The 26,654-nt window shown below is 34.6% G+C and overlaps 1 protein-coding gene across 1 annotated transcript in view; it reads left to right on the forward strand.

The window, feature by feature from the left end:
- LOC146598269 (uncharacterized) overlaps positions 1-26,654 on the forward strand; it is a 66,075-nt gene that overhangs the window by 17,296 nt on the left and 22,125 nt on the right. The window contains exons 8-12 of the mRNA XM_085300651.1: positions 3,354-3,550; positions 5,878-5,942; positions 8,618-8,724; positions 11,692-11,803; positions 18,322-18,421. Coding sequence (XP_085156777.1) covers positions 3,354-3,550; positions 5,878-5,942; positions 8,618-8,724; positions 11,692-11,803; positions 18,322-18,421 — 581 coding nt within the window. The remainder of the gene's footprint in view (positions 1-3,353; positions 3,551-5,877; positions 5,943-8,617; positions 8,725-11,691; positions 11,804-18,321; positions 18,422-26,654) is intronic.

Genomic DNA, 26,654 nt, shown 5'->3' on the forward strand with positions numbered 1-26,654 from the left:
ACTTATTGAGCAGTCAGGAAAGTTTCTCTGGTGATGTTGAATATTGAGAAGGAAACTTCTTGTACTTACCTTAGAGGAAGACAGAAAGTCTTCCTCAGTGTCCTCACTTCTTCAACAGTCATTGAGAATAATGATTTGAGAGATGACCAAAGAGCAAGTCACTATGATTACATTGTCCTTTTCCTTAACCGTTTGGGTCTTGACTTTCAGATTGGTTTAAACATAGCTAAAATTTCTCAGACACCAAACACTTAWCCAGTATAGTGTCATCCTTGACCAAAATTCTCAATGGCTTCTTCTGTTACCCAGAAAGCTAAGAAGGAAGTATTTTAATCTGTTTTTTTTGTTTCTTGCTGTGGAGCAGGAGTATAGATCCTGTCTTAGGCTGTGGAAAAAATATTCCAGGAGAGGATGTGGTATAGATTCTTAATTTTCTGTTTAGTCCGAACAGATAAATTAAATTCTCTATCTCTCTCTCCCCCTCTCATCTCTTAGACATTCTGCTGAGATGCAGAAACCAGTATTTGATACAGAAAGGAAGAGATAAGAAAATTCAGAGGTTTASTTTCTCTGTCTCAGTTCAGACCTTTGAATTTTCATCCTAGCTTCCTGTATCAGCCAGCCTTTCCTAGGAAGATTGCAACTTTCATTTTTATCGTCTTGCTTTCTTAGTAGACTGTCTTCTCTCCTTCGCACTATTTTCTTCTAAGCTTTGGGTCAACGCTTTGCTGCAAGAAATAAGAACTGAATAACATTTTTATATAGCAAATAATGTCTCAGCTTTAGAAGCTATTTTCAAAGAAATGTTGTTCCCATCTGGTCTTCTCTCCACTACTGTGGTGATGTGAAAAATTCCACCTGAAAGATCCCTTGGAGGGCCCTAAGATGCCAAGAAAATCAGAATTATACTTTCCTTTCACATATCAAATGACTAGTGTTATTTATATTGATATTGCTTGTCTGTTTTCTTCCATGGTTGGCCTACTTTTAGTGACCTTAGCCTTTGCCAGATTTCAAACATTATAGGGATGCAGTTCTATCTTTGCCTCAGTGTATTGTTGTCTTGTTTTCATGTTTTGTTTTTTCAGTGGTCCAAATCTTTTGAGAGTGGACCTTAGATAAATTAGTATGTTATCCTTTTCAAAATTCTCTTCTATTTTTAGGGGGAATGGAGGGTGGTTTTTTTTTGGGGGGGGGGCAAGCTCTAGTGAACTCAGTGGTTCAGAGTAGGAAGTTGAGTATCTGCAGTTTACCTCTTSTTTCAAAACAAAGATCATTGGGGATTAGGGGCGCAAATGTGTCTCTTAAGAGGTGCATGCATCCGTGATTTAATTTAAGGTGGATTGCAGCAAGGATACTTGTTCTCCCTACTGCCTTGCATTGAGGCTGCACTACCTAGATTGCGCTGAATAGTCTGTCTTGATAGAAGTAATTTTTAGTTTTGGGCAAGTGATTCAAATAAGCTGTGTTCAGCCTACTAGTAAGGCACCCAATGGTATTGCGTGGAGAAAAGACAGCCGGTAGGGTTAAAGCTCACAAGCATGCCACTAAGAGGCTGACAGCTCCTTGATTCTAGCCTTGTTCAATCACTGATCTTGCTATGTAGTGCTAGGTGAATCACATTACTTCTTGTATCTGTCTCCTCATCTGTAAAAATGCAATAATTGCATATGTTGGTTTATTAATTTACAGTGATATTTGAAGCTGAGAACTGAGAATTATTTGGGGGAGGGGATTGCGTTCTTTTCTGTCACATTTTAAAATGATGAATGTTACATACTTTTTACCCGCATCTTTTCTCCCTCCTGTTCCCCACAAAAAGTCTAGAATCATCTAGAATCAACAGCTTCTTAAAAACCCAGTTCTTCATATTCACAGATTTCCCCCCCCCCCAAATCTGTTTTGTGTTTCAAACACCAGGCTAATGAAGCATGAGCYTCCATGATTCATGGTGGGCTTTTCTAGGTGTTCCCCAGCTACCACAGTTTCCAAGTTTTGTATACAATCAATGTTAAAGTTGCTGATCTCTAGTAACAGAGCTTGTTTCTTAATCCTTTTTTTTTAAATAATGGAGTTATGTTTGAAGCTTCCCAATGTTAAGGAATCTGTTCAAACTCCCATGAACTTTTACAAATGTCAGTTATAAGAGGTCACTGGTTTCTTTACTTACTTCCTTTAAAACTTTGTGGATTATGTTATCCAAACTATGTTCATCTAACCTTTGCTAGTAACCAGTTCGGTTGTATGTTCAGCACATTGTTCTTACTAGCACCCAAAAATAATTAATGTCAGGGATGAACTGATCTTAAGTAATGTACAAAGGACCTGAAGGTCATGGACTTTAATGGGAATGGTGATCTGCAGCACCTTTCATTATCAAGTCCTTTTTAGAACAGTTTAGATTTTGTGAGGGACTGTATCTGCTTAGTTCTCCATTTTCTATCAGCTGTTCTTTTTATGCCTCTGGGAAATTTTATTTGGACAAATCTCCGACTTCTTGTGAAACAGGAGTGAACCAGGACCAGGCRGCTTCTATAAGAGAATATTAAAACTTCACTTTAATTTTCAGATGCCTCTTTTTTTTTTTTTTTTTTTAATCTTTACATTTGCTGAAATAAATTCTCTGGAAATGAAAGAAGAGCCTTTTAACCTGGAAAGCAGCTATTTAGATCTTTTCTACATAATGCTCAAAATTATATCCTACTACTGTATTGAGGCAGTATACCTTTTACTATGAGCTATTTATGGCTTTCTGTATTTTAATCTTGTGAAAATATGGGGAGGGAGAATATTTCTATTTATGCACAGACTGTTTTTATTGTTTGACTTTCTTACAAATGCATATTCTAGGAGATATTTACCAGTCTGTCATCTTCATTCTGTGTCTGCTGCTATAATCAAACTAAGTAGTGTCATCCTAGTCAAACTTTTTTCTCAATCTTTTTTCTGTCCAGAACTAGCAATCATACTTTTCATTTCAATTTGCCTCCTCAGTTATGGTTCCTTTTAATTCTTTCTGCCTCTCTTGCTTTTACAATTTCTGTTAGTGTCCTAATTTGTGGTTTGTCCTCCATTCCTTTCCCCTCTCCCATCCCTTTTCTGTTGATGTTTGATGTTGTGTCTGCACTCCTTTGCCAGGCAATAAAATGCATCTTCTCATTATCTTGGTTAACAGTTTATTCAGTGCTTTTTCTTGTGTAGGTTTCTACAGAAGCAATCAGATATGTTCTTCCTTAATGACTGACTTATTTAGTCAGTCATTACCGTGAAATGCTGATATGTCATTAAACGTTTTTCTTTTCCCACTCTCTTTGAATTTATAAGTTTTTGTTTTTATGTTTTTAATATTCCAGGCATAACATAGGCTTTCCTATTGTAGAATGCTCCTCTGAAGGAGACCTAATTATTTCTAAACCACCTGACACAGGAGGGCTAATCTCTTTTGGCACTGTAGCCGAACAATTGGTGTATGAAGTGGGCAACCCTCAGCGTTATCTCTTACCAGATGTCACATGTGACTTTTCTGAAGTTTCCATCACTGAAATTCCAGGTTAGTCCTATAACTTGTTAAGAGAATGTCTGTGAACTGAGTTATCAAACTAAAGCAGTAACTTTAGTTTCCTTTTTTTTTTTTTCCTCTGTCTATTCCTTGTTAAATCCTTTCTTCAGAGCACGATAATGTGATTTATTTTTTCAAGGAATTTTGTTCAAAAGTTTGGAAACATTGGAAACTTTAATTGTAATCTTATTTGTTGACTAACGTTAATCTTTGGTCATTTTTCCTTTTGATTTTGATCTTTTTTAATCATTGCTATTTCAAGGCATGACTTCTACCTAGTAAGTCTTTGAATTGTGTGAGCAACATTGAGACAGCTCTACTATGAGATTTCAATATCTTTTGTAACTGTGGCTCAGCTTCTTTAATATAGAAGATTTATTTATTTATTTATTTATTTATTTATTTATATTTGGTAGATGTTCTCTTACATGGCCCTTGAAATATTAGTAACAATTGACAGCTATACCTTTCAAAGCATTACTTAATAATGACTTTTTCCTAGATGTTTAATGGATCGCCTTAACTGGAAGGAGCTTACTTAGGTACAGTTTATCCACCGGAGAACCTCTATTAGGAAAAGGTCTATTTGTCATCATCAAAACTGAAAAGCCATATTAACAGACTAAGAATGGATATAAAAATCATTCTGGATTTAGTCTTTAAGTCAGTTTTTTTTCTCTTACTTGCTTTCAGGATTTGTAGGTTGATTCGTTTGTTTAAAAAAAAATGATAAAATGTTTAGCTGCAGTAATACGAGATTTATTTTTATTGCACCTGTATTATATAGGATTTTTATTTTAATGGCACTTACCCTTGACAATCTGCTGATTGACCTTATAAAACCTAGAGCAACTGAAATCTCAAATTAAAAACTTACTGTGATATTATTCTAAAATGCATAACCTCAGAAGTATTTTGCTTCAGTAATGAAAGGAGCATGAAATTGTACAGTGAAACTTCTGCTCATGCAACATAATCAAATGACAGTGCAATAAGGCCAGCTTATTACTCTTAGCCAATAGTCCTTAAAAAAAAAAAAAAAGAAAAAAAGAAAGGGAGAGGCAGGGAGGAAAGAGAAGCCTAACCTTCCTATGAACTTTTAGCTTGCAAATGACCCGATATGACATGTTTGAACTTAAAATGAACTTTCACATGAACTTTTAGTTAGTCCTCTTAGAAATATAACAGATGGAAAATGAACAGATTTCTTAAATATTTTTAGTTTGAAGTGCTTTGACACGTACTCCAGTTAGATCAGGGCAAGCTATATGTTTTTGCTGTGTACATTGCTGTTTTTATTATCCTATTGGATTAGTTGCAATGCTGGAACTGAGAGGTACTTCTGTTTTCTTTTTGTCAGTGAATGCCATGCATTTTGTTTTGTGAGGTTTTGTTAGTGTTTCTCCATCACCTGGCTTGTAAAAGTCTTCCAGATCTTTACCCTGACTGCAGGGATACTGTTCTGTATTGACAGAATCAATTAACCTTACTTATGTCAACCTGTGGAGATGGTGATAATGTTATTTTTGAATGACAGTTTCTGCCAGTCCCACTCAATTGTTCAGATATGTGCTGAAGGAATTTTCTGTGTTTTGATCTCTTCAGAATATTTATGTACATCTTGAAATTGTTTTCTGAATACTTTGAAGCATACATTATTTACGGGTGAGCCACAGTATAATTAGGCTTATATTTGATAGACACATACATGAGGTGCTGATCCTGCAGGGCTAGTTTTCAAGGGACTGTGCCTATTGATTTTTTTCATCAGCGCAGGCTCAAAGCTGATGACATGGGAGAATTTTCTCCAGTTTCTTACTGTCATTAACATAATACACAGAGCACAGTATTTGCCCTGGAACATATATTCAAGCTGTTTAGTTTTCTAGTTGCTAACAGAAACAAAGTTAAATTACCTTTTCACTCACCAGGCTACCAGCAAATAAGTTCTCACTGGTTTTTCCCCTGTTTTGTTTGTGCCAAGCGAAGGACTTAGTCTGCTCCAGCCAGCTACAGTAAATTGAATGCTGTGTGTGTCTGCAATAACTGGCTGTTAAATGGAAGATAATTATTGGGTCCAAAGTCTTAAGGTTATGTTCTGTGTTAARTATTTTAAGTACATGAATAAACATTTCAAGCGTTATATTAAAACGCTTATTGAAGTCATAAATTTAGTCACCAGTTTGCTGTGTTCCTAAGGCATGGAGGACTGTATAGTAAAGCAGTGACAGTACAACTATCAATGATTTGTTTTTTGTGTATTTAAGTGAATGTCTTTGAGGGTATATTGAAGAAGTATTGATTTTTAACCATTTCAGGTATTGAAGGTGGGGCAGTGAAAGTTCATGGAGCAAAAGGATCACCGCCTTCAAAATTTTATAAGGTATTATTTCTTTCCATGGAGTGTAAGCTATTTTTGACTTTAAAAATCTGGCATTTTTGGAGCAAACACTAAGTATTTTCTGTCAAAAACTGCTACCACATTAAAATCTTGATATTTCTTCCACCAAGAGTAACAGAAAGAAAAAAGAACCCACTCCATTCTTGTTCTTTTATATAACAGGTTAATCCAGAAATCTTCAGAGAAGGCTGAGATGATTCTTTTACAATTTCCGCCCCCCCAAAATAATAGTAATAATAAAAATAAAAATCTGTTATTGCATATTATACAGTATTTGATCATTTTTACACTGGCATGCCAATCTTGTTGTATTTCATTGTGAAGTATATCTACCAGCTGGCTTTCAAAAGTTAAGTCCTGAGCAACTACATATGTCAAGATAGCAATTAAGTATGAGACAGATAGTCTTTTGTACAGTCTCTTGAAATATTCTACTGAAAGAAACTTGCACTTCTGGTAAAAGTGCAAAGTTTTATTTGATGTTATTCGCCTGGTGGTCTCAATTCCCTGAACTAATATAAATGCAGTACAATTCTAGTGAGGTACTGGATCATTTTCCTGTTTAAACTAAAGGCAAAACTGACTTTTACAGAAGCAAGGTTAAGGCCAGAAATTGACTGTTCAGTGTAGCCATATCAAAGGTGTGTTAACCTRAATACTGGGTAGAGCAAGAGTATCAAATATAGTAATATCAAAGTATTAGATCAAGAATTCTCTTTACAAGTTTTCTTTCTCTGACTGATCTGTATCTGGATGATCTATATCTGCTATTAAAAATATTTTTTTTCAAATCTGAAATTAAGCTTTAGTTGTGTTTGAATTAGAAAAAGATATGTAAATTATAAGCACACTTCTAAAATATGTTTAATTTTAAAAATCAAATTTAAACCACTGATTTTATCATTGACAGAGAAGTCARTTTAACAGTAATTCCTACAAATGACAGTGAATAGTACACATTTTTACATAACATTGAAATCCATTAATCAAAATGATCGCTATACTAATTCTTCTTCTTTCTCCTATATTAAATAGTGAAATTTTGATATTGGCGAATATAGAAGGCAGTGCATGTGTGAAGAAATACTTACTCTTCCTTGATCTGAATGTACAATTCAGAGGAAAATATACTTTGCTTCTGCTCAGCAACCTCCAGCAACTTCTGTCTTCAGCAGTTATTGTTCTTGACCTTATACTTACATACTCTTGCACCTCTAAAAGAAATAATGAAGATATCTGATGTTAATAGGAGATCAAGTGAACCCTTTCAAGTAGAAATAGTTATATTTGGTTGTTTATATTTGTAGTTGTCCAGATTGAGATCAGTTAACGATCCATGAAATGGGATAAACTAAAAAGAATAGAATGAGATTTTATGTTTTTTATTTGTCAGTGTAATGCTTTCTTTTACATAGCAGTAAAACAGTAAGAATTTTTTCTGTACATGTCTTAGGAAGTCATATGAAATGTATATGTTCCAGATTTTTTTAATGTATCTTATGTTTAATATTTGAAACAGTATAAGGATGTTCTAACATATGTAAATTAGACTTCCTGTGACATAGTTCCATTTTTTTGAAATTTTTTATTTAATTGGCTGTCAGTGACAAATGGATGGATTTTGGCAAAGCACTTCTGTTTGAGAAATCATTTTTAGGACATGAACTCAATATGGTCAACTTGGCTTAAAAGTGACTGAATGGGCATTATAAGAAGCTAGAAATACTTTAAGGGTGTGTTTATATTCTTCAGTAGTTTTACAGTAAGCATAGAGGAAAAAAATGTAGTTGCTGCATCAAAGTTGAAGTGAAGTTAGTAGAAACAATAGTAAGAGAGAGGGAGATACAAGGTAAACTTGGGGAAAATAATGAGCATTAACTTAAGTGTAAAATAGCTTTCCAGAAGAAAAAGCTTCAACCCCATTATGTGGGACATTTAAAAGTAGATTGGATAAAATGCTTGCAAACTTAACTGTAGGAAGCACACTTCTGGTTGTAGAAAGTTATGCTGCATATCTTAGCAGATCTTTCCATCTGTTTTTCCTGTTAGATAACAAATCTTATCTTGACCATATTTACCATACTTAATTTAGATACATCTATAAAAGCCCCTCTGCCGTTTATGGCCACACATTATAGTCATTACTTTTATTGTACTAGAGTTCTGTTAAACAGCTGCAACACTGGAAGTATAGTGAAATGCTTATTACTTAAACATTTGCAACATATGCTGTGTTCTTTTTAAAATACACACACACACACACACACACACACACACGCAAAATCATGTTCCCCCCCCCCCCCAGCATTTACTTTAACGCTCTAGGAAAACTTACTTCTAATTTATTTCTTTGTGATTTATTTCTTGGTGATTATCACAAAGAAATGCAATATCATCATGTGTCCTGTGTTCCAAAATAGATATGCACAAGAGGATTTTTTTAAGATTGCAGTGAGAAGCAATTCTGAGTTTTAAGATTTTGCAGATTTGAAAATTCCTCCAATACAATTTTATATTTTAAATAATGGAATAATTTCTTGATGCAATGATGATGACTTTTTGTCACTTCTGATTAGTGTATGCATGAATATTGTCAAAGAGATTTATAGTACATCAGTACTGAATCTCATGTAATTATATGCTCCCTTTATTGTTAGGTAAGTGCCACTTACCTTGATGGTTTCAGAGCTACTGCTGTCTGCCCAGTGGGAGGGCCAAAGGCTGTACAAAAAGGAAAACATACTGCGGAAAGTATTCTAAAAAGGTTAGTATTTGAGATTTGGAAGAGTTTTTTTTCGTTTTTGGTTTTAGAGTCAAGATGAAATAGAATAGTGAACTGTATGTATGATAACAATCATATCTTACTAGAAGGAATCGTAGAAGATCCATATCTTCCAATTGGAAGGACGTTTCAAGACATTGACCCGTTTGGGAAACCTGCCTTCAGGCTGTAACTATGTTTGAAATACGTTTGGAAAGAGGAGAAAGAGGTTTCAAATGTTACTGAAAATAGCTAGATAGCAGACAGGGACCAAATTAATGAGGGAAAAGCTGCAAGTCAGACTAACATTTATTAGATGTCAGTGAGAAATTCAAATGAAACCAAGTTTTATTGATTCCCACAACTTTTTTCTATTAAGAATTTTAGTGCTATGAAATATTAGCAGTCTACCCAGATCATGTTTTAAGTATTTGAAGTTTGAACTGCAGTCTTGTCAAATGTCACGAATTGTTTTGTCTGCCTGAGCAATATCTACTTGGAAGGCAGCCTAATAAACCTTTAGTCATGTTTTCACGTCAGTGTATATTGGGGAGGAGGGATTCATTTTAAAAATATAATTACATCTCCTCGTAGAAGTCTGTGAACATTTAATCCACAGAATTGGTTAGGGACCTCTAGAGATCATCTCGTCCAACCTCATTGCTCAAGTGAGGGTCAGGTCACCTAGAGCATGTTAAACAGGGTTGCATCCAGGCGGGTAAAAAGCACCCAGTAGCACCAGTCTTTCTAGCAACTTCCCATGGAAAACTGAAAACTTGCCGTGAAAACCTGAAAACCTTTTTTTGCTTTTTTTTTTAATGCCAGGCGAGTATTCTGGAAAAGAATGATACATTTCCTTTTCTTAAACTTTATTTTTATTTGCTCTTGGCCACTATTTCAGATTGGAGTACATGAAATGTTTGAGCCACTGGTGCTGCTGCTATTACTACTGGAAAATTGACTCAGCCTGTTTACTGTGCCATCCTGATTAATCCTCAGAAGAGGGCTGAGGAGTGATAGCCAAAGGCTGGTTAACTGGCCTGATGAGTTGCATCTAGCCCATGAGTCATGCCTCAAGCAGCTCTTGCTAGTTCTACGCATTAAAAATGGCAATGTAGACTATTGCCCTATAGTCAGAGAACAACTTAGTGTGGGGAATTGTTTATTGAACATGTCCAAAAGATCTATGTATCTGAACCCAGGTACAGAATAAGAGTTAAGGTATTTATGGTCACTATCAGAAAACGCTCTGTCAGTAACTACATCTTTTTAGGAAGCACTAACTTCAGTCTTTCCACCCACTTCTATTCTAAGAGAATGTCATGAGGACAGTTACAGTTTTTCAGGTACCATCTTCTAGTGCTTTATAAGCTAAATTCCTCCTGGTAGTCTAATGGCAAGAAGTATAGATTTCAGAGCACAGATTGAAGTTGCTTCAGTTGTACCTGACAGTTGTACAACTTAATTTAATAGGCAGCCTAAGGCATAAAGCAGCTAAAGCAGCTTGTAATATGACTACTGCTTTCACTTCATTCTTGTGCGCATCCTCTCCTTCATTCAGTAATTCATTGCAAATGCAGGAAAGATTTGGCAGAGCGTGTGTGAAGAAGTCAGTTTCGGGTAGTTTTCAGTGTCTCTATTACATTACAAAGGCACATGAATGAGCTAAAAATTACCCATAGAATGTATTTTGAATTCTGATGTCTCTAGCTAACTATTTTTAGGTAAATAATTCACAATAATTAGTTACAAGTACAGCTTTCAAATTTAAGTGCCTTAAAATGGGTATTTGTCTTTCTGTGGTCATCAAAATAAAAATAGCCACATGTTATGGTACATTTTCGTCTCTATACAACAATTAGAAAGATGCATTTTATATTTAAGTCTAATTTACTTTTCCACTTCTGAGGTACCACATTTAATACTGACAATATATTATGTCATAGTAACAGTGTCTTCAGAATAATCCACTTATCCAGTATATTTTTCTGATTCTAACATAATTTTAATATTTCAACCAGTGATATCTTTTAAACAGCTGGAAGGATGCCAGACAAAGGGTTGCACAGGTGCTTAATGACTTTGAAGTTTGACTGTTTTAAAAAACTGCAGTGGTAATTCCCAGCTTGCTCTGTGTTTGAGCATTGTGCTATATTTTAAGAGTTGTTGCAAATCCTCCATTTAATCCAAATTTAATATTTGACAAAAACCAGTATTTATTAATTGCTGGCTCTCTTGAAGCTGACTTGGATGGAAAAAATGAGAAAATGGCAATGTGTGTTTTTATGCTGTCTAAAAAGAAGGTCCATCCTGCTTATTAATCATAATAGGACAGACCTGGTATTATAGACAAAATGTGCTTTTTGTGGAGTTATTCTTAGAAAAGGGGGTTGATGACTTTCACAGTACCAGACAAGAAATACATAGGCAATGAAGAAAAAGTTCTGTTTAAAATTTTCATTTCATTTTTTGGCATTTGAGTCATATATTCATTACTCCAAAAAAAAGTACCTTTAAAGTTTGAATAAAAGTTCCTTCTTAAGTTAGATTTTTTTTCTTTCTTGGTGCCTGTGACGTAGTGATACAATTTCATATACTTATTAGTTGTTAAGTAACGTTTTACAGGAGAAACAAAGACAGGGACTGAATTTCCAAAATGAAAACCAGGCAGACTCTATATAGTAGAATTATATTTCAAACTGTCTTTGTCTTAAAAGTAAAAGGTGTGGAATCCATATATTTGCCTATTGTTTTTCAAATAATTTGAATAAGGAAAAGATTCAAAATGAAACACAGGGATAAATTCAGATATAATTTCTTGACAGTATCACTTGATTTGTACTATCCAGATGATAGTGAAGAGTCTTCATATTCCAGTCTACATCACAGAGCTAACTGCTGTGACCCAGAGAAGCCTATTTCAGAGAATCATTTTGAGGCAGTTCACTAATAAAACATCATTTGTTGCAGGACTCGTCTTATTTTCAGTCAGCTTGGGTATGAAGATTACAGTGCAGTTAACATACAGATTTTAGGATCTGAAGACACATACGGACCTCACGCTAGAAGGAGTATAGATGGTGTAAGTATTCAGTGGGGTATTTTTAAACTTTTGCTGACCTCTGTTAATCTCTCTCTATTGTTATCTTTTCCGTAACTTTAAAGGAAGTTGCTACCATCTCAGGAATTTCACAGCATCATCTTGCAAAGAATTCGGTGTCACTACATAGTGTACAAAATTATGCAAAGACTTATGTCTTTGCAGTATTGGCTTTTCCAGAAAAATTGTTATTAAATCTTATAAAATTGTTGTTTTAGTCTATTCTGATATTGTTCATCTAAAGAAATACCTTCTTATAAAAGTTTTTGTGATGTAAGCTTTAAATTGCATTGAAGATACCACAGTATAAAGATTGCAGAGTCAGGAAATGACAGAATTATAATTTCCCATGCAGTTTTAAAACTGTCCGTGAGTACTATCTGTGAACCAGCCTTCAGCTCATCATTTTGTATTATGTTTTATGGCTTCTTACATACATATGTAAGAACTTGAGTGATGACCATAGCAACTGCAATATCCACAGTAAGTTTTTGTAATCTACAGTATGGAAGTCCCTCTTTTTATAAAGGCCCTAAATCTTGTCCTCACTTACATACATGTTAAATATTTAGACAGCTTAGTTTTTTCCAAAACGGTAGCATCTGATTCTTCTTTGTAAATGACAGTGTCTTGCAAAACTCTAAGGTACACATGTGGCAAAACTCATCTCTGAGAATTTAATGTGAGGAATGTCAGCACTTAAAATAGCTGAGTATTTGTATTTATAGCAAATAAAAACACATGATAGTGAGAATGCTAGTCAACTTTTTACTATAGAAATTAATTATTCATAGAAATTGTTTAAAGTACATCTGCAGCTGTTCATTTTAGTGTTGGAGCTTCAATTTAATTCTCCACAGCAGCAGAAGTTGCTTCTTGAGTAACCATCCGTATAACATGATCTTTTTCCTTCTTAAGATAATAAACTCCACTATGTTAAAAGTGTATGACTGAGACTGCAGAATCAAGATTTTCAAACATAGGAACAGACGTTCCAGATGTTAGCTTGTCTCTGTTCTGTTAGTACCATCTGCTTAGGATTATTTATTGTAATTTATTCTTTAGTAATGTAGCTGTATAGTATGTTTTCTGCCTTGCTTATTGTATAGAGTGAATAAGGATTTGAGAAAGAGCTTCTTATCATTTAATTTGTCTTTCTTACTGTACACTAAATGGGTTTTCCAGATCAAGTTGAATATTTATAGTATTTCTTAAATTTCAGTCACAGTGTTCAGGTTTATTGATAAAAGTAAATAATGTTATCTCTATTGTGTGTACTTCCCTTATATTTTATACAGGATGTGAGAGATGAGGCTGAAATATTGAAAATCCTTCTGCTGCCTTCCCCTTTCACCCTGTTTCTCCAGCAATTAGGAGAAACTAAGCAGAAGAGTTTTCATCTGGAAAGTAGCAGTTGTAGCTTAAGAAGGAGGGAGGAGTAGGGCTTACTTCAGCATTTAAAATGTAAAGTTATGGAATTCTAGGCAAAACATCTGCTTTCAGGGATATCAGGGAGGAATTGTGTATTCTCTTAGACACTCTTTGTCAATGCAGCTTTCTGTGCAAAATTAGATCATTTGGATTGCAAAAAACATTAGTCAAAACCAGAGCCTTGTTATGTTAGGCTGTACATTAACACACAAGAAACACAATCCCTGCTTTGAAAACTCTTCTATCTAAATTTATAGGAGAGAGGCAAATACGTATAGGAATGCTAAGACAGGAGTGGTATATCAAACCATACTTGGAGCTCATTGTAGATGTCTGGTATGACTAGGTTAATTTCCACGCGGGTCAGTCACTGTGTTGGTGAAGTCAGTTCCTATGCGAAGAAGAGGAGGAGGTTTGACTACATTAGCAAAGACAGTCAGTTTGGACTTTTTAAATCTTGAGTTTGCCTCGGTAGTTACAAAATCACAGGATAGTTATGAAATTGCAGTGCATCACAGATTTAGGCTTATATACTGTCGTCTGAGTTGCTAAGTGGAGGAACTTTGAAGGTCTTCTCGGTATTGTCTAATCCTAACAACAGAAAGGAGCCTTGAGAAATTAAGAAACACTTTTACCCTTTCCCTTCTCCGTTTTCCCTATCTTGTTACGTGGCCTTTCCATGCCACTATCATACCTTGTTTAGCTACTGCTTTAGCGGCAGCAGCACAGCATGAGCACAAAAAGGACTCAGCACTGAGTAATCCTAGTGATACTTAATTTTTAACATCTCCCACTTTATGGTTCTCTGTGGGGCTAGGGCTAGGGCACCATTATGATAGTCTCATAGCATCAACAAGTTCATCACTTTGAAATACTGGAGGTATTTTGTATGAAGAACTATAATAATATATTACAGGTATTAGAGTTACAAAATACAAATTTATGTATATATCTGTATATATATATAAATATTTATGTATAAATCTGTACATGCTGACTATGGATATAAGCACGTAATTTTACTTTTAGCAGTACTCATTAACTAAAATCTATTGTCTATAACTCTACAGCACAGCTTTAAGACTTGATGACATACAACTTTGCTATTTTTTGTGTGTCGTTTAATTACAATGCTGTAAGAATAGTCTACATCTTCAGTTTGATACTGAATTCATGCACTTAGGACAAGATTTCTTTTCTTTGATTATTTTGTAGATCATTTGTGTCATTCATTATCTTGCATCTGTTGGCAAGGAAGTAAATATAGAACTTAAATGGAATACTGAAGATATGATAGAGTTTAGAATCAGGAAACAAATGTGAATGCATAAATTTGTTTTCTGCAAGAATATTTCTTGTTAATTACTACTAGTAGTAATTTAATATTTTGATAGCTTTTGAAATACTGAATGTAAGAAAAAAATGCATCTCTATGGAATTTGTGGTGTGGCTTCATGTTTTCTTTGTAGTAACTGTTCTTGTAACAGCCTTACCTTTTTTTTTTTTTTTTTAATCAAAACTAATTGGTTTCTTGTTATTTAAATGAACCTAATCAGGACATCTTTTTGTACATTTGTAAAAGGAAATTTTTATTGTTTAATTTCATGGCACAGTGATCAGGTCTTGACCTAATGGAAGATATTTCTCCCACATCAGTTCTGCTAAACTCTTATTCTAGGGTTTGCCTACATGTATATTAACTAATTAAAAATGGGAATGAAGTTTGCAGGTTTTCCTACATGATACCATCTTTGCAGGTTTTTTCCAGGCAGGGAGTTTGAAGCCTGAGAAATGGTGTATCTCTCCCTATGCGTACGTCTACATAATCATACTTAAAGGTGAAACAAATTAACTGAAACTGTGGACTTACAAGTGCGTCAGTTACARTATTTCAGAGTATTTCTCTGTAGACACGCACTAAAATAGGAATTAATGAAATCCCAGCTCTCAAATTTACAAATGATTAAGAGTTGGGCTTAAAAGTACTGAAACAGGGAGATTTGCTTCATTGTTGCATTTTAGCTGACTGTGAATTATAAAGTCAGGAACTTTCCCTCTCTTTATATACGCTACCATAAGTGAGCTTGTTCGTTTGTGTGTTTTGTCTCTGTGTGTTGGCTATTAAAATTGGAAAACAGAATTTAGCAATATGTGTTAACGTAACAATTTTTGGGGATAGTGTAAGAGTATCCAGGATTTTGGTAGAGTACTACAACATGTATTATGAATGGCAATTCAGCAGCTGCCAGTGGGAAATACATCCATATTCTTACATTGCTGAAGTTACTTAAATTCCTGAATTTGACTTGAGATTTTCTAATGTTGACATGTTCTACAATATTGCTTTGGGGAAAAATGTACTATATACACACAAGAAAATGACAGTAATATACAAGACATCAGTATTTCAAAAGCTTAACATTCAGTTTGCTGTTTACTTTTACGTAATGCTTCTAAAGAATGCAGCTTTACAGAAATGTGGACAATTAAAATAAGCAACATTAGAGTTAGGAGATATGTTTAAAAACTAGGAAAATTAGGAGTTTGGATGTAGCAAGTTAGTTTTGCTGCTTATTTTGGAGAGAGGAGCCTGTTTTTTTAAATGGAAAATGTTTAGTCCGTCTTAAAATTTGAAAAAAATGGTAGTTTGATACTATGTTGTTATTAAATTTAAATTTATTAAAATTCTGGTGAGTAAATTTGTATTTTGTTAGGCATAATGATTTAACATTTTTCACTGCCAGTTGTGTAAATTGGCAGCTGCTTCAAGTTATTTTTGAATTGTTTTAAATATGGTTWCTGGCCCTTCAAATGAGCGACACTTAGGTAACTTCAGATAGTGAGTAAACATCTAAACATACAGCAAGAGAGAGATGGTTTTCTTTGRCCAGAGCATTAAATCAGTTCATCTAACAGCTGCATGCCAGTAAGTTCTACGGGTAATCTTTTGTCTCCTGTTTCCATCAACTGGAGGAGAGTGGAGGAAAGATGCCATTAGCGTGAAGAGAGGTACCTCCCTCCCTCCCTCCYTCCCTCCYTCTCTCTCTCTCTCTCTCTCTYTTTCTTTTTTTTGTTTTTTTTATTAATATGTTAAAGCCCAAAACGTCTGGGGCTGAGTAGGGTAATGCTATTCTCTAGCCCAGAAGAGGGAGGAGGATTCATGCTTCCATTCTTTCCATCTGACCAGAATTTTTAACATGCGTTGGGAAACTGTTAAATGCTTCAGAAATGATTATATGTAAAGAGAAAAGATGGTATATTCATTTTCTGGTATAGCAAGCTTCTAGAATAGATGCAGACTATCTTGAATCTTCCCAAATCTGATTGTTCCTTTCTTCCAAGAAAAGGTCCTCTTCAGCCTCTAAGTAGCTCTATGTTAGGATTTTCCTTCACCTCTGTATATTGCTACTCACATTTTTAGTAGARCAGATACTGAATCTATCAGTATTCTTTAGACAGGGCATTTAGAGTGTTAGAGTCCATTGATCTCTGTAGAAAACTCCTTGGTATTATTGATGCTTCTGTGAAACATATCCTTTCCTATTGACATAAAACAGAACCTAGTATCTCCCAGTATCTTTTAGTCAAACTCCTCCTTTTCAAACTTTACATTGATTTAAGTAAGCCAAGAATTTCATGCATGTTTACTAAAGAACCTTTAGAAATTTTCTTCTTRTTCATTGACACAAAAAAGACAAAACTGAGCTTGGGGAATCAAGTTGAAGTGGAAAATTAAAGTTTATGTAAGCCTGATGTGGCTTTGGACACATAAGAAGAATTTAGCATGAACTTTAAATTGTGTAGTATAGGGTAGCTACAAGAAAGAAGGAATACCCTTCAGCAGGTTTCCAGGCTTGTGTGATGCTGTATGAGAAAATCTGAACCAACAGCAGTTTTTTTTACCTTGTGCAGGCCCATTTCATATGAACAATGGAAATATGGAAATACTTTTTTGAAGGGAGACAGAGCAGGTGTATGTAATATGATGGTTCATATACATATGGTATATGAATAGGTATATATAATCTGTTCAAAAGACTAGAGATTTCAAAGCAGACTCAAAGGTTGTTCTTGCTGATGGATGCAAGTGCTTGAAAAAATACACAGGTATAAGTGTTTGCCTGTTTTAAGGGGCAAGAAACCTGAATTTGACAGAAGCTGAATTTGACTACGAGAGATACAAAAGTGTACCTTAAATGCAGTAAGAGAGTATTCAGAAATCACAGTCAGGTACGTAGCTGAGGATTTCTAGCCATGTTATGTTTCCTTAGTATAAAGGGAATTATATTTAATAAAAGGTATTAGTAAAAGACCAGAAACTTGTCTTTGCCTTCAGTGAGACTTCGTGTTCACTTCAAGCCTTTTGTTAGTGTGTTGATCCCAATGGAAGATCTTTCAGTGGCAGAAAAAGATTCTTACAGAATGAAAATCCTAAAGAAGAGAGAGTTGGTGCTGTTGGAGGGGTTGTTAGCTGACTGTAGGGTAGGTCAGTGTATTGGTTGGGTTTACCTTTAGAGTAGTGTCTGCTGTCTTTTGGAAAAGCGATGGTTTTTATAAGTTCCAATCTTCARCCTAACCTCCAAGGAGTAGGTTTGGTTTCTTTTCTGCTTACCTTTTAATGCTAASGGAAGTGAATGTGACTATCTTAACTTGATTCCAAAGTATTTTCAGTGGGTATGAAATAAAAGGAAAGTTAGTTTGCCAATCTCATGGAGAATATAGCAAAGTATTTCTTTTGTTGTAAGATATTGATTATTATAGTACTTGATGCTTTAAGTCAGTTGGAGAAGATTCATGGTATCCTCGCAGTCTGAAATATGCAACARTTAATTTCATGGTAGCAAAAGAATAAAGATAATGGAAACAATAATATAAAATTATGATGATGTTGGCTACACCTTGAAATGTCGTAGAATGAAAATCATTATAACTGTTAGTAGTGGAAAGCACTAAAATTTCTGTTGATTTCAGTATGAACTACAGTTCTTTTTCAGTTTCACAAATTTAACTAATGCTCTGCATGATAGCTAGTCTTCTTATCACTCTTACTTTCTACTTTTTGGAAGCAGGGTCCTCGGGAAGCTGTTGTTTGGCTTGCTGTACACCATAAACAAAAAGAGGCTGTAGAAATCTTCTCCAAAGAGATTGCACCAGCTGGAACTGGAATGGGTAAGTWCTTGCATCTTTCTAAGAATCGGARAARGTTTTTTTGGTTTGTTTGTTTTCTTTTTTTTGTTCCTGAATACAAGTAGCACCCAAAGTCACAACCAGTTTCATAGAGCTGTGAGTAGTAGAACTAGTGTTTTTTAATGTGTTTTTATTCTTTGTAGAAATGGGACCTGCAGGCATTAACAAAATGACAGTTTTGGAAATCCACCTCTTTATTTCTTTGAGACTTTTCATCGTTCTGTTGTTGCTGACATCCCTTTCTGCATTTTTTTTTCTTTATTCATCTTGTTATCTTTATTCTTTTACCATGGCCACACGGACAAGTGACAATGTTATATTCAGTTTCACCAGGTTATTAAAACTCAAAAAATGCCAATAAAACTCAATGGCAATAAGCATTAAGAATGTTACTCAGCTGGCAAAAATACGCCACATGTTGTTTTGCTGTAGCATTGCAGCTTATCAGCTGCAGTTCAAGGGTGTTGAAGATTCTCTTCAGCATTAGTATCTGATATTATTCCGAWGTTTTTTATAGATACTTCTCTACTTTTAATCTGTTCAATGTGTAGCTCCTTATATAGATGAGTTACATTTCAAAGTTGTATTCAAATCTTTTCTTAAATAATACCGCAGTAAGAATGCTAATGATGTATGCCTAATTCTTTATTCACCATATATATATGTGTGTGTGTATATGTCTATATATACATATATAGATATATATATAAACTCCTCAACTTAGATTCTGATTCTGCACTATCGTGTCTAATCTCAAATCAGTCCATCTTTAACACTTTTTATGATTTAGTATCTGCATCCATGTAAGTTTTTTGTTTTGTTTTTTTAATTGACTTCCTAAGTAAAAATTAAATATCAGGATATAATTACCTATCTTAGTTCTAAGTATATGTTTTAAGTGTTTTCATAGCTGGTGCGTAAGAGCCACGTATCTGAAATTATCTGTGCTGTGTTTGTCTTCTGTTTGTTCTAAAAAAAAATCTTTGCATTGGTTCTTTGTAAATTTCGTTGTATTCGCTTAAGTTTTTAGSAAGACTTACCCCTTGATTATTTTGAAGAAACTGTTCTTTTTTTGTTTTCTGTTTTCTTCCCAAGTGACTTTTATCTTTCACCACTATATGCCTCTGAGTTTTAAGCYGCACATTCATATGTTGCAGTTTGACTGCTGTCACTCTATGGATACTAACCTATTAAATGGATCAAAAATAATAATAATAATAAAAGATTTTGCAAGTTAATTTTTGAGGACTACAGCTTAGATATTTTGCAGTTGTCTTATCTAACTTAGAGGTGTATATTGAGGGATTACAGAATCTTCCAAATTAATTGCATGAGTTTAATTTATATCTCTCAACTTCCCTAGCTAATCTAGAATCCTGGTTAACTTTTTTTTTTTTTTTTTCCCTGCCTTGCAGTAAAGGAACTAATAAACATTTTATTTTCAGTGGATTTGAAACTGTATGCAAGTGTGCATGTTCTGTCTTGCTGTCTTTTTAGTGATAGCAGAGAGATAGTTAATGTAGTAGCTGGGATTTTTTTTAAGCTGTGTTTATAGAGACAGGGTCAACACATGGTCATTTTTTTTCCTTACCAGATAGAACACAATAATGCAGAACTAATCAGGAATATTCATGCAGATGATTTTTAAAAATTACACAGTTACAAAGACTAGTTAGTAGATCAGCATTTAATGTAGATGTAAATTGCTTCCAAGAAGTGCTTTTCTGATGTATGAAAGATGGTGCTTTTACTGTTTGACCGAGCTTTCATTTTTAAAAAGAGAGGATTCATAATTGGAGTTTCTCCTTTTTCATTATTCAAGTAGACRTAACATACCTGAAACTAAAAATCTGTACTTATTCATTAATATATATATGGTAGACAACCCCCTGAACAAATTTCTCTTTGAATAAAGAAAAGCTGATTGGATTTGAAAGCAATTGCTTCTTTTTAAGACCTGAAGTTCTTTATAAGAAATGAAGTTAATGCACATATACTTGTCTTTCCAAATTCCTAATCTTTGCCTTGTATTTTATAAAGCAGCTATTGTGTAATTAAAACATTCTTTGAAGGCTGRAAGTGTTAGGCTTATCAAAGTTTCATTTTTTTTCCATTCACCACTATTACCTGCAGAACAAGAAAGTCAAAAATCTGCACTACCTGGACWGGGTGGAGTACGTACAGTATCAAAATTGAGGTTGCCATAATATGTGAACATCTGTATTTTAACGTGGCTGGCGGGCTTTCTGACAGCTCTTTTTCCCAGAGCTCCTGGGGAAGACCTGGATGTGTTCATGTTCAGAATCAGGTAGAAAGCTAGRCAGTCTGTTTGGATAATTGTTGTGGTGTTGGTTTTGTTTTTTAAAGGGATCATTTGAACTTTCTAGAACATCCTGTACCATTTATTCATTAAAAATCTACTGCATTTGATAGAACTGCTACTAATGAGCAGCAATGGGAAATAGCATGCTTCTGGAATCATCTGGGGTATCCAGTGATAAATAGTACTTTATTTTCTTGCCAGGTACAGGACTACAAGATTTTTGGCCTCCTTGGTGTAAGTTACAGTGTCAGAGGGTATTGGAGACTACTGACAGGCTTCCAAATGGTTGAACAAGCCCCTAACTAGCCAGTTTAATGATGCYTTGTATCTCCAGTTTCTGTGAAGATGATTAAAACTGCTTCATACTGTCATTATTTTTGGTTGCTGTTACATGCTACATTTCCATACTGCCTACACAGATGGATTCTGTGTATGCAGAAAGGTGTGTGTGGGGTTAGGTTTGGAAACTTAAATGCTTAGCAGGCTGCATATTGATCTGGTGTTCTTTYACGGCAGTCGTTTTCAAGCTTCTCCCCTCCCTTTCCCGCTAAGTCTCACTAAAGAAAATAACCGATTCAGCATTGTCGACCAGTAATTAGCAGTGTATTGATAACTGAATCAACTTACAGCTTTTTGTTTCTGTGTGTTGGCTGCCAGCTTGTTGTGAAGAACAGAGCTAGGAATGCCCACAACGATAAAAATTGTTGTTGCTTCAGTCTCTTACGTGGATGAAGCAYGCCTACCTGATGAGGTTTTGCAAATCCAACATAGTATGATGTAACCTTGAGTGGCTTTTATGTCACATGTCAAAATRGTGGCAGTTGTGGGGGTGAACAGCAAGTGAGGTTTTAAGCATGAGTAGATTTTTCCTGATAAAAACACAAGTGCATATGCAGTCTAGGCTTAGGTGCACGTGCACCAGGGTTTCGAAGGTTGCTGGCTTAGTCTTGGGCTGCTTGGCTCTATTGTATTAGTTATCTTTTATGGAAGGAGAGGTAATGATTAGGGGAATGATTGCAAAAAAAATTTTTTTTGTATATTCTTTAATGAAAAAAACTTAGGAAAAACAGGAACGAATTAAGAATCCTTGAAAACCAACAGCAGGGAGAAAACAGGAACTGTTAATCTGCAGGGTGATGTCACCTGAACTGAAACACTTCATTCCATTATGTTTTGGACATTTTGAGAGGAAGTAACATTCATTTGGTCTGTGTCAGACAAAAATAAAAACCTGGAAATTTTCTCCCATTTTAATTGGACTGTGTCTAGTGATTGTAGAATATTGTTTATAGCCATGTATTTTTTTTACATCAGTAGCAGTTTCATGTCTGTTACTTTAATGTGTGGACAGTTGTACAGATAATAATTGTCAAATAGAGCACCTTTCATCCAAGAATAGAAAGCTGTGTAAACAGGAACTAACTAAGCTTTATGATATCTAGTAGTACTGGAAAGTATTACTGCTGCTTTGGAAATGTTTTCCTGAGATAGCAGAAGGAGGCATAACCCAAAAAGAATTTGAATCTGAATTTTAGACACTGYTTTCTCTGTAATAAATGCGAGAGGGAGGTCTGAATTGCTTCTGCTCTGGTCCTTRGGGCTTATCAGTATTCAGATTTATTAGAGGGAGGCAGCAGCAAGCCTAGGCTCTTAGGTTTACGTGTTTACCAACTACATCTTCTTTGACAGAATCCAGGAGCACCATCGCTCTTGGAGTGACCTGAAAGTGTTCAGGTTCATTCAATTTGCTAGTCATACYTAGCACCCTGACCTAAACTTGGTTTTATTTTGGCAGTAGTATCATAGTGTAAGAATTACAGATAATAGAGATATTAGTTAATTTAACTGTCAGTAGTAAAAAAYGAGTTTTGATTGCTTTCATTTTGGCTAAGCTTAAACCATTTAATGTTTTTCTGAGCTGATAAATTTTTGAGGAAATTTTCAGCCATACTTTTTCAGAATTTGCAAGGAATAAGAGTAAAACGAAAAGAGTGTACTTTTCAGTCATGCAGAGAAAAGGAATCTGTAACAATTTTGTTGAGAAGTAATCATCATAATGTTTCATAGCAAAGTCTTAAAATTCAGGGTGCTATGTCTTGCATGTCAGAAATGTGCTTTTAGCTCTGCTGGTGAACCTTAAGTCTTCATGTCCATATTTCTTAACTTTTGACTGATTTTGCAGATTTGGTTGTTTTTAAACTTTTTTAGATATGATAAATTGTTTTATGTAAGAGCAGTAAAACTTAGCCCTCATAAAAGGAAAAAAATGTTAAATTTCTGATTTGTGATTACTGATCTTCTTTTCCGTCCTTTGTGGTGGCTTTTTCTGAAAATTAGTAGAAAAAGAAGAYATCCATCACAAGGGTTTGTACTGGTTTGAAATTTTCTATTCCTTAGGGAATTTGTGCCTTAGTGTTAGAAAGAAAAGATGGAGTGTTATGTATGTGTTGGAATTGACTGAAGCTTTTTTTTCCTTACCCTGAAATAAATAAAAGGTGTTAGATCTGCAAGAGAGAAATTTGGGAGAGCCACACCTTGTAAAAAATACAAACTTCTATAATCAAGAATGAATGATTAAAATTTTTATAGCTATTTCCTAATGTTTTTTCCTAATGCTTTTTAAGTTTTCATTGTTCTTATGCAGACCATTGAGGCACATGAGCATACACTTGCACAGTAGTGTTCTGTAGTACAAATCTCGATTTCAAACTTGCATATGAGATTCTTAAGCCCAGAGAAGAATTTGAAGTTACTGTGTACATAGATGTGCCATACATGAGTGATTCGTTGTTTTCTGTGTTTGGAATGCAACACTTTTACTGTAAACTTCTGTTGAGCATGATACTTAGTTCACTAGTTTAAACACTTAATCAGTTTTCGTTTGGAGTCTGCTATAATGACAAGATTAAAGGGATACAAGCTCTTAAAAAAAACCAACTAATCTCTTTTTTCAGTTTTATAATTAATATATGATTTTAATAATCCTTCAATTAGTAAAATCTTGCTTTTTGTTTACTTGGTTTTATTTCTTTATACTTAGAAAATTGATCATAAGCTCAGAAAAGATGGATTTAAATTTGTCTGTGATGTTTAGCTGTAATAGAAGGTTGTTAGAGCTATATCCGTGTTCTACACAGGAAGCTTTTGTGTGCTTTGCAAAGATCATAGTAGGAATTAAAACACTAGAATGTCTGCTGAAGCTSAGCAGTGAAGAATCCTAGGCTCATGAACTCCGACTCAGATTTTTAAGTCTATAATAGCCTGCAGGAGTTTAGTTAAGTTCTTTATAGTACAGTCTAAGAAAATTCACTCTTGCTTCATTAAAGCTAATAACCATCAACCAGTTTGTAGTATTAAGGGAAAATGTCTGTATTATACACAGTTCTGTCAGCCGTATGGTTAACATTTTAAATATTTTTTTTATTGATGCACAGAATATATTCCCGTCTAAGTTTTCCTTAAATTCAGATATTTTATTCGGATCAAAATCCAAAGTAAAAAAGGCTCAGGAAGAGCCTTGCTGAGGGAAGTTGATGTTTTCAGTTTAATAGGCTTCAGTAGCTAAGAAGTGTTTCACTAATAGCTGGAATAATGTGCTGACCCTTATTTCACATTAAAGTGACCGGAGTTTGACACTAAGATGACAGCTGGTTAATACAGCTTGATATTTTAAAGTGCTTGAGTATATGTAAATATTTTGACTGATCTCATAAGTGTGTTGGAAGATACTTCGAGAAATGTCCTAGTTTTAACAATTTACTGCAGTTCCCATTTTTTTGTGTGAGAATAATTCTGCAGAAGATATTTTATCTGCTCTATTCAAAGGACATAGATAGAACAATTAAGGACATATAATTGACCCCCATAAACAAAGATTTTACATATTTTATATTTTTACTGAACAATATTGTAATTGCTGTTGACTGTAAAGTCCTGGATTTCAGATTCCCCTATTTGATCGCTTAAAAAACCCCATAATGCTTGGAAACTAGACTTCTTAAATGACTATTTAAAAAAATACTTATATATTTATATATATGTATGTATATGTGTCTTTAAAATATGAAATAAATATATTGATAACCTTTGGCTGAATTTATTCAATCACAATGGAAATAAGAGGGACGAATGATTTAGGGTCAAAAAATGCCAGTCAGCAAATGAGACGTGATTGTATTTTGGAATACAGTGAAGTTTCAAAGAAAGAAGTGTCACCTGTTGAATTTAAACTATTTAAAGTTTTTTAGCTCTTTGTTTTTTGACTAGTCAGAGCATTCTGACTTTTTTACTCCAAAACATTTTGCAAAATAAGTTTAATGTGATCTAGCACTTTTCTTTCAAATATTGCGTGGTGTTCTTTTCTGTTGAAAAGTATATAGGTTTGTACAGAAACTCTTAAAGAATTGGGAGGATAGAAGCTGGTTATAGGATAATAGTAATAATCCAAAATTAGATGTAACCTTTAAAGTACCATTTGAATAAGATAGAGGAACTGTAAAGGAAGCAAAACATGAGGGGGCTTTTCTACCATCAGTAAGTCTAATGAGTAATTCTGAAGGCTGGTATTAATGAATATTAATGATTGTTTTGCTGCAAATTTACATCTTATAGGTTGATTGCAGGTTCCAGCAGAAGCTTTTCCGGCCATGGGGCATTTTGCAGGGTATAAAGATGGCATAGATTATCTTTTTGCAATATGTKTTAAAACATGGCAGTTAAACATACTTAAAACAGGCCCAAAGGAGCACCTATTTAAGCATTCTTTTTTCAAGGGCTGATTTTTTAGAGGCTCTACTCCCTGAAATGCTTGTTTGAACATCAGAGTTGGTGCAAGTGAGGAGGCCTGGTGCTCTTTCCTATGTGTGCTGCCAGAATTCTTGAAAGTGTTGGTATTTACAAATAAGTTCTCAGGTAAGTTTCSTACAGTAACGAAATAAAAAGACTGAGGTGCAGAGGACATCTTAGAACAGAGAAGACATACATAGGAGATCATGTAGAGGACACTGTAGAACTGCTGTACGAAGAAGTATCACTTGAGCAGACTTCACCTTGTGTTATCTACATGCAGCTCTGTCACCACAGCACTGCTGAATCATAGATCAGGGGAGTGGATATTATTAGGCTTTGCCTTAACCACCAAGTGGTTATTCTTGGATTCCTCTCCATCCTTCAGATTTGGCTGACATGTGCTGTTGGGGCCAAAACTTAGCTTACAGGTGGGCTAGAAGAATGGTAAACAGAAGGGAAAAAGTTACAGATATAAGTRTATGGATGTGTACACACAGAGTATGATGGCTTGTTTTTCCTAAGGAAAAAATGGATAAGAAGATTGAAAGTAGGCTTGAGGGAGGARTCATACAGTGAAAAGGTAATGTAAGACTGTATGAAGAATTGTATGGATTAACCAAAGMGAAGCACTTGGTAAGTACTAATTCATTCTTTATTCGTAGATTCAGGATAGATTCATACCTCTTTAAGCGCTGGTCCCCAAAGGAAGGGTCCTAAACAAGTCACCTACACAGCATCTCTGTAGAGCAGTTCACTTCTGTGTGCCTGCAGCTATCACTGACTTTAGTAGACTTGGTACCTGATATTCCTCCAATCATGTCTTAATTAAGTGGAATTTAAATGGCATAATCCTCAATATTGACCCTTAGCTTTTAAATATGCAGCCACATAGAGGACTTTTAGCATCAGGTGATCTCCTCAGGCATTGTAAGAGAAAATGTTCTAGAAAACAGTAGGCTATTGAATTGAACCCTTGATGCAAAATAAATGTGATAGTATTTGATATAGTGATTGCACCAGACAAATTCTGTAACTAATGCTGATCCTGAACAGAATATAGGTGGATTGAAAGGAAGAGTTCTGACAGTTTTATCAGCTTAACAC

The sequence above is a fragment of the Rhea americana genome, unplaced genomic scaffold (assembly GCF_003343005.1).
Source record: "Rhea americana isolate MKP2758 unplaced genomic scaffold, rheAme1 scaffold_167, whole genome shotgun sequence".
NCBI classification, from domain to species: Eukaryota; Metazoa; Chordata; class Aves; order Rheiformes; family Rheidae; genus Rhea; species Rhea americana.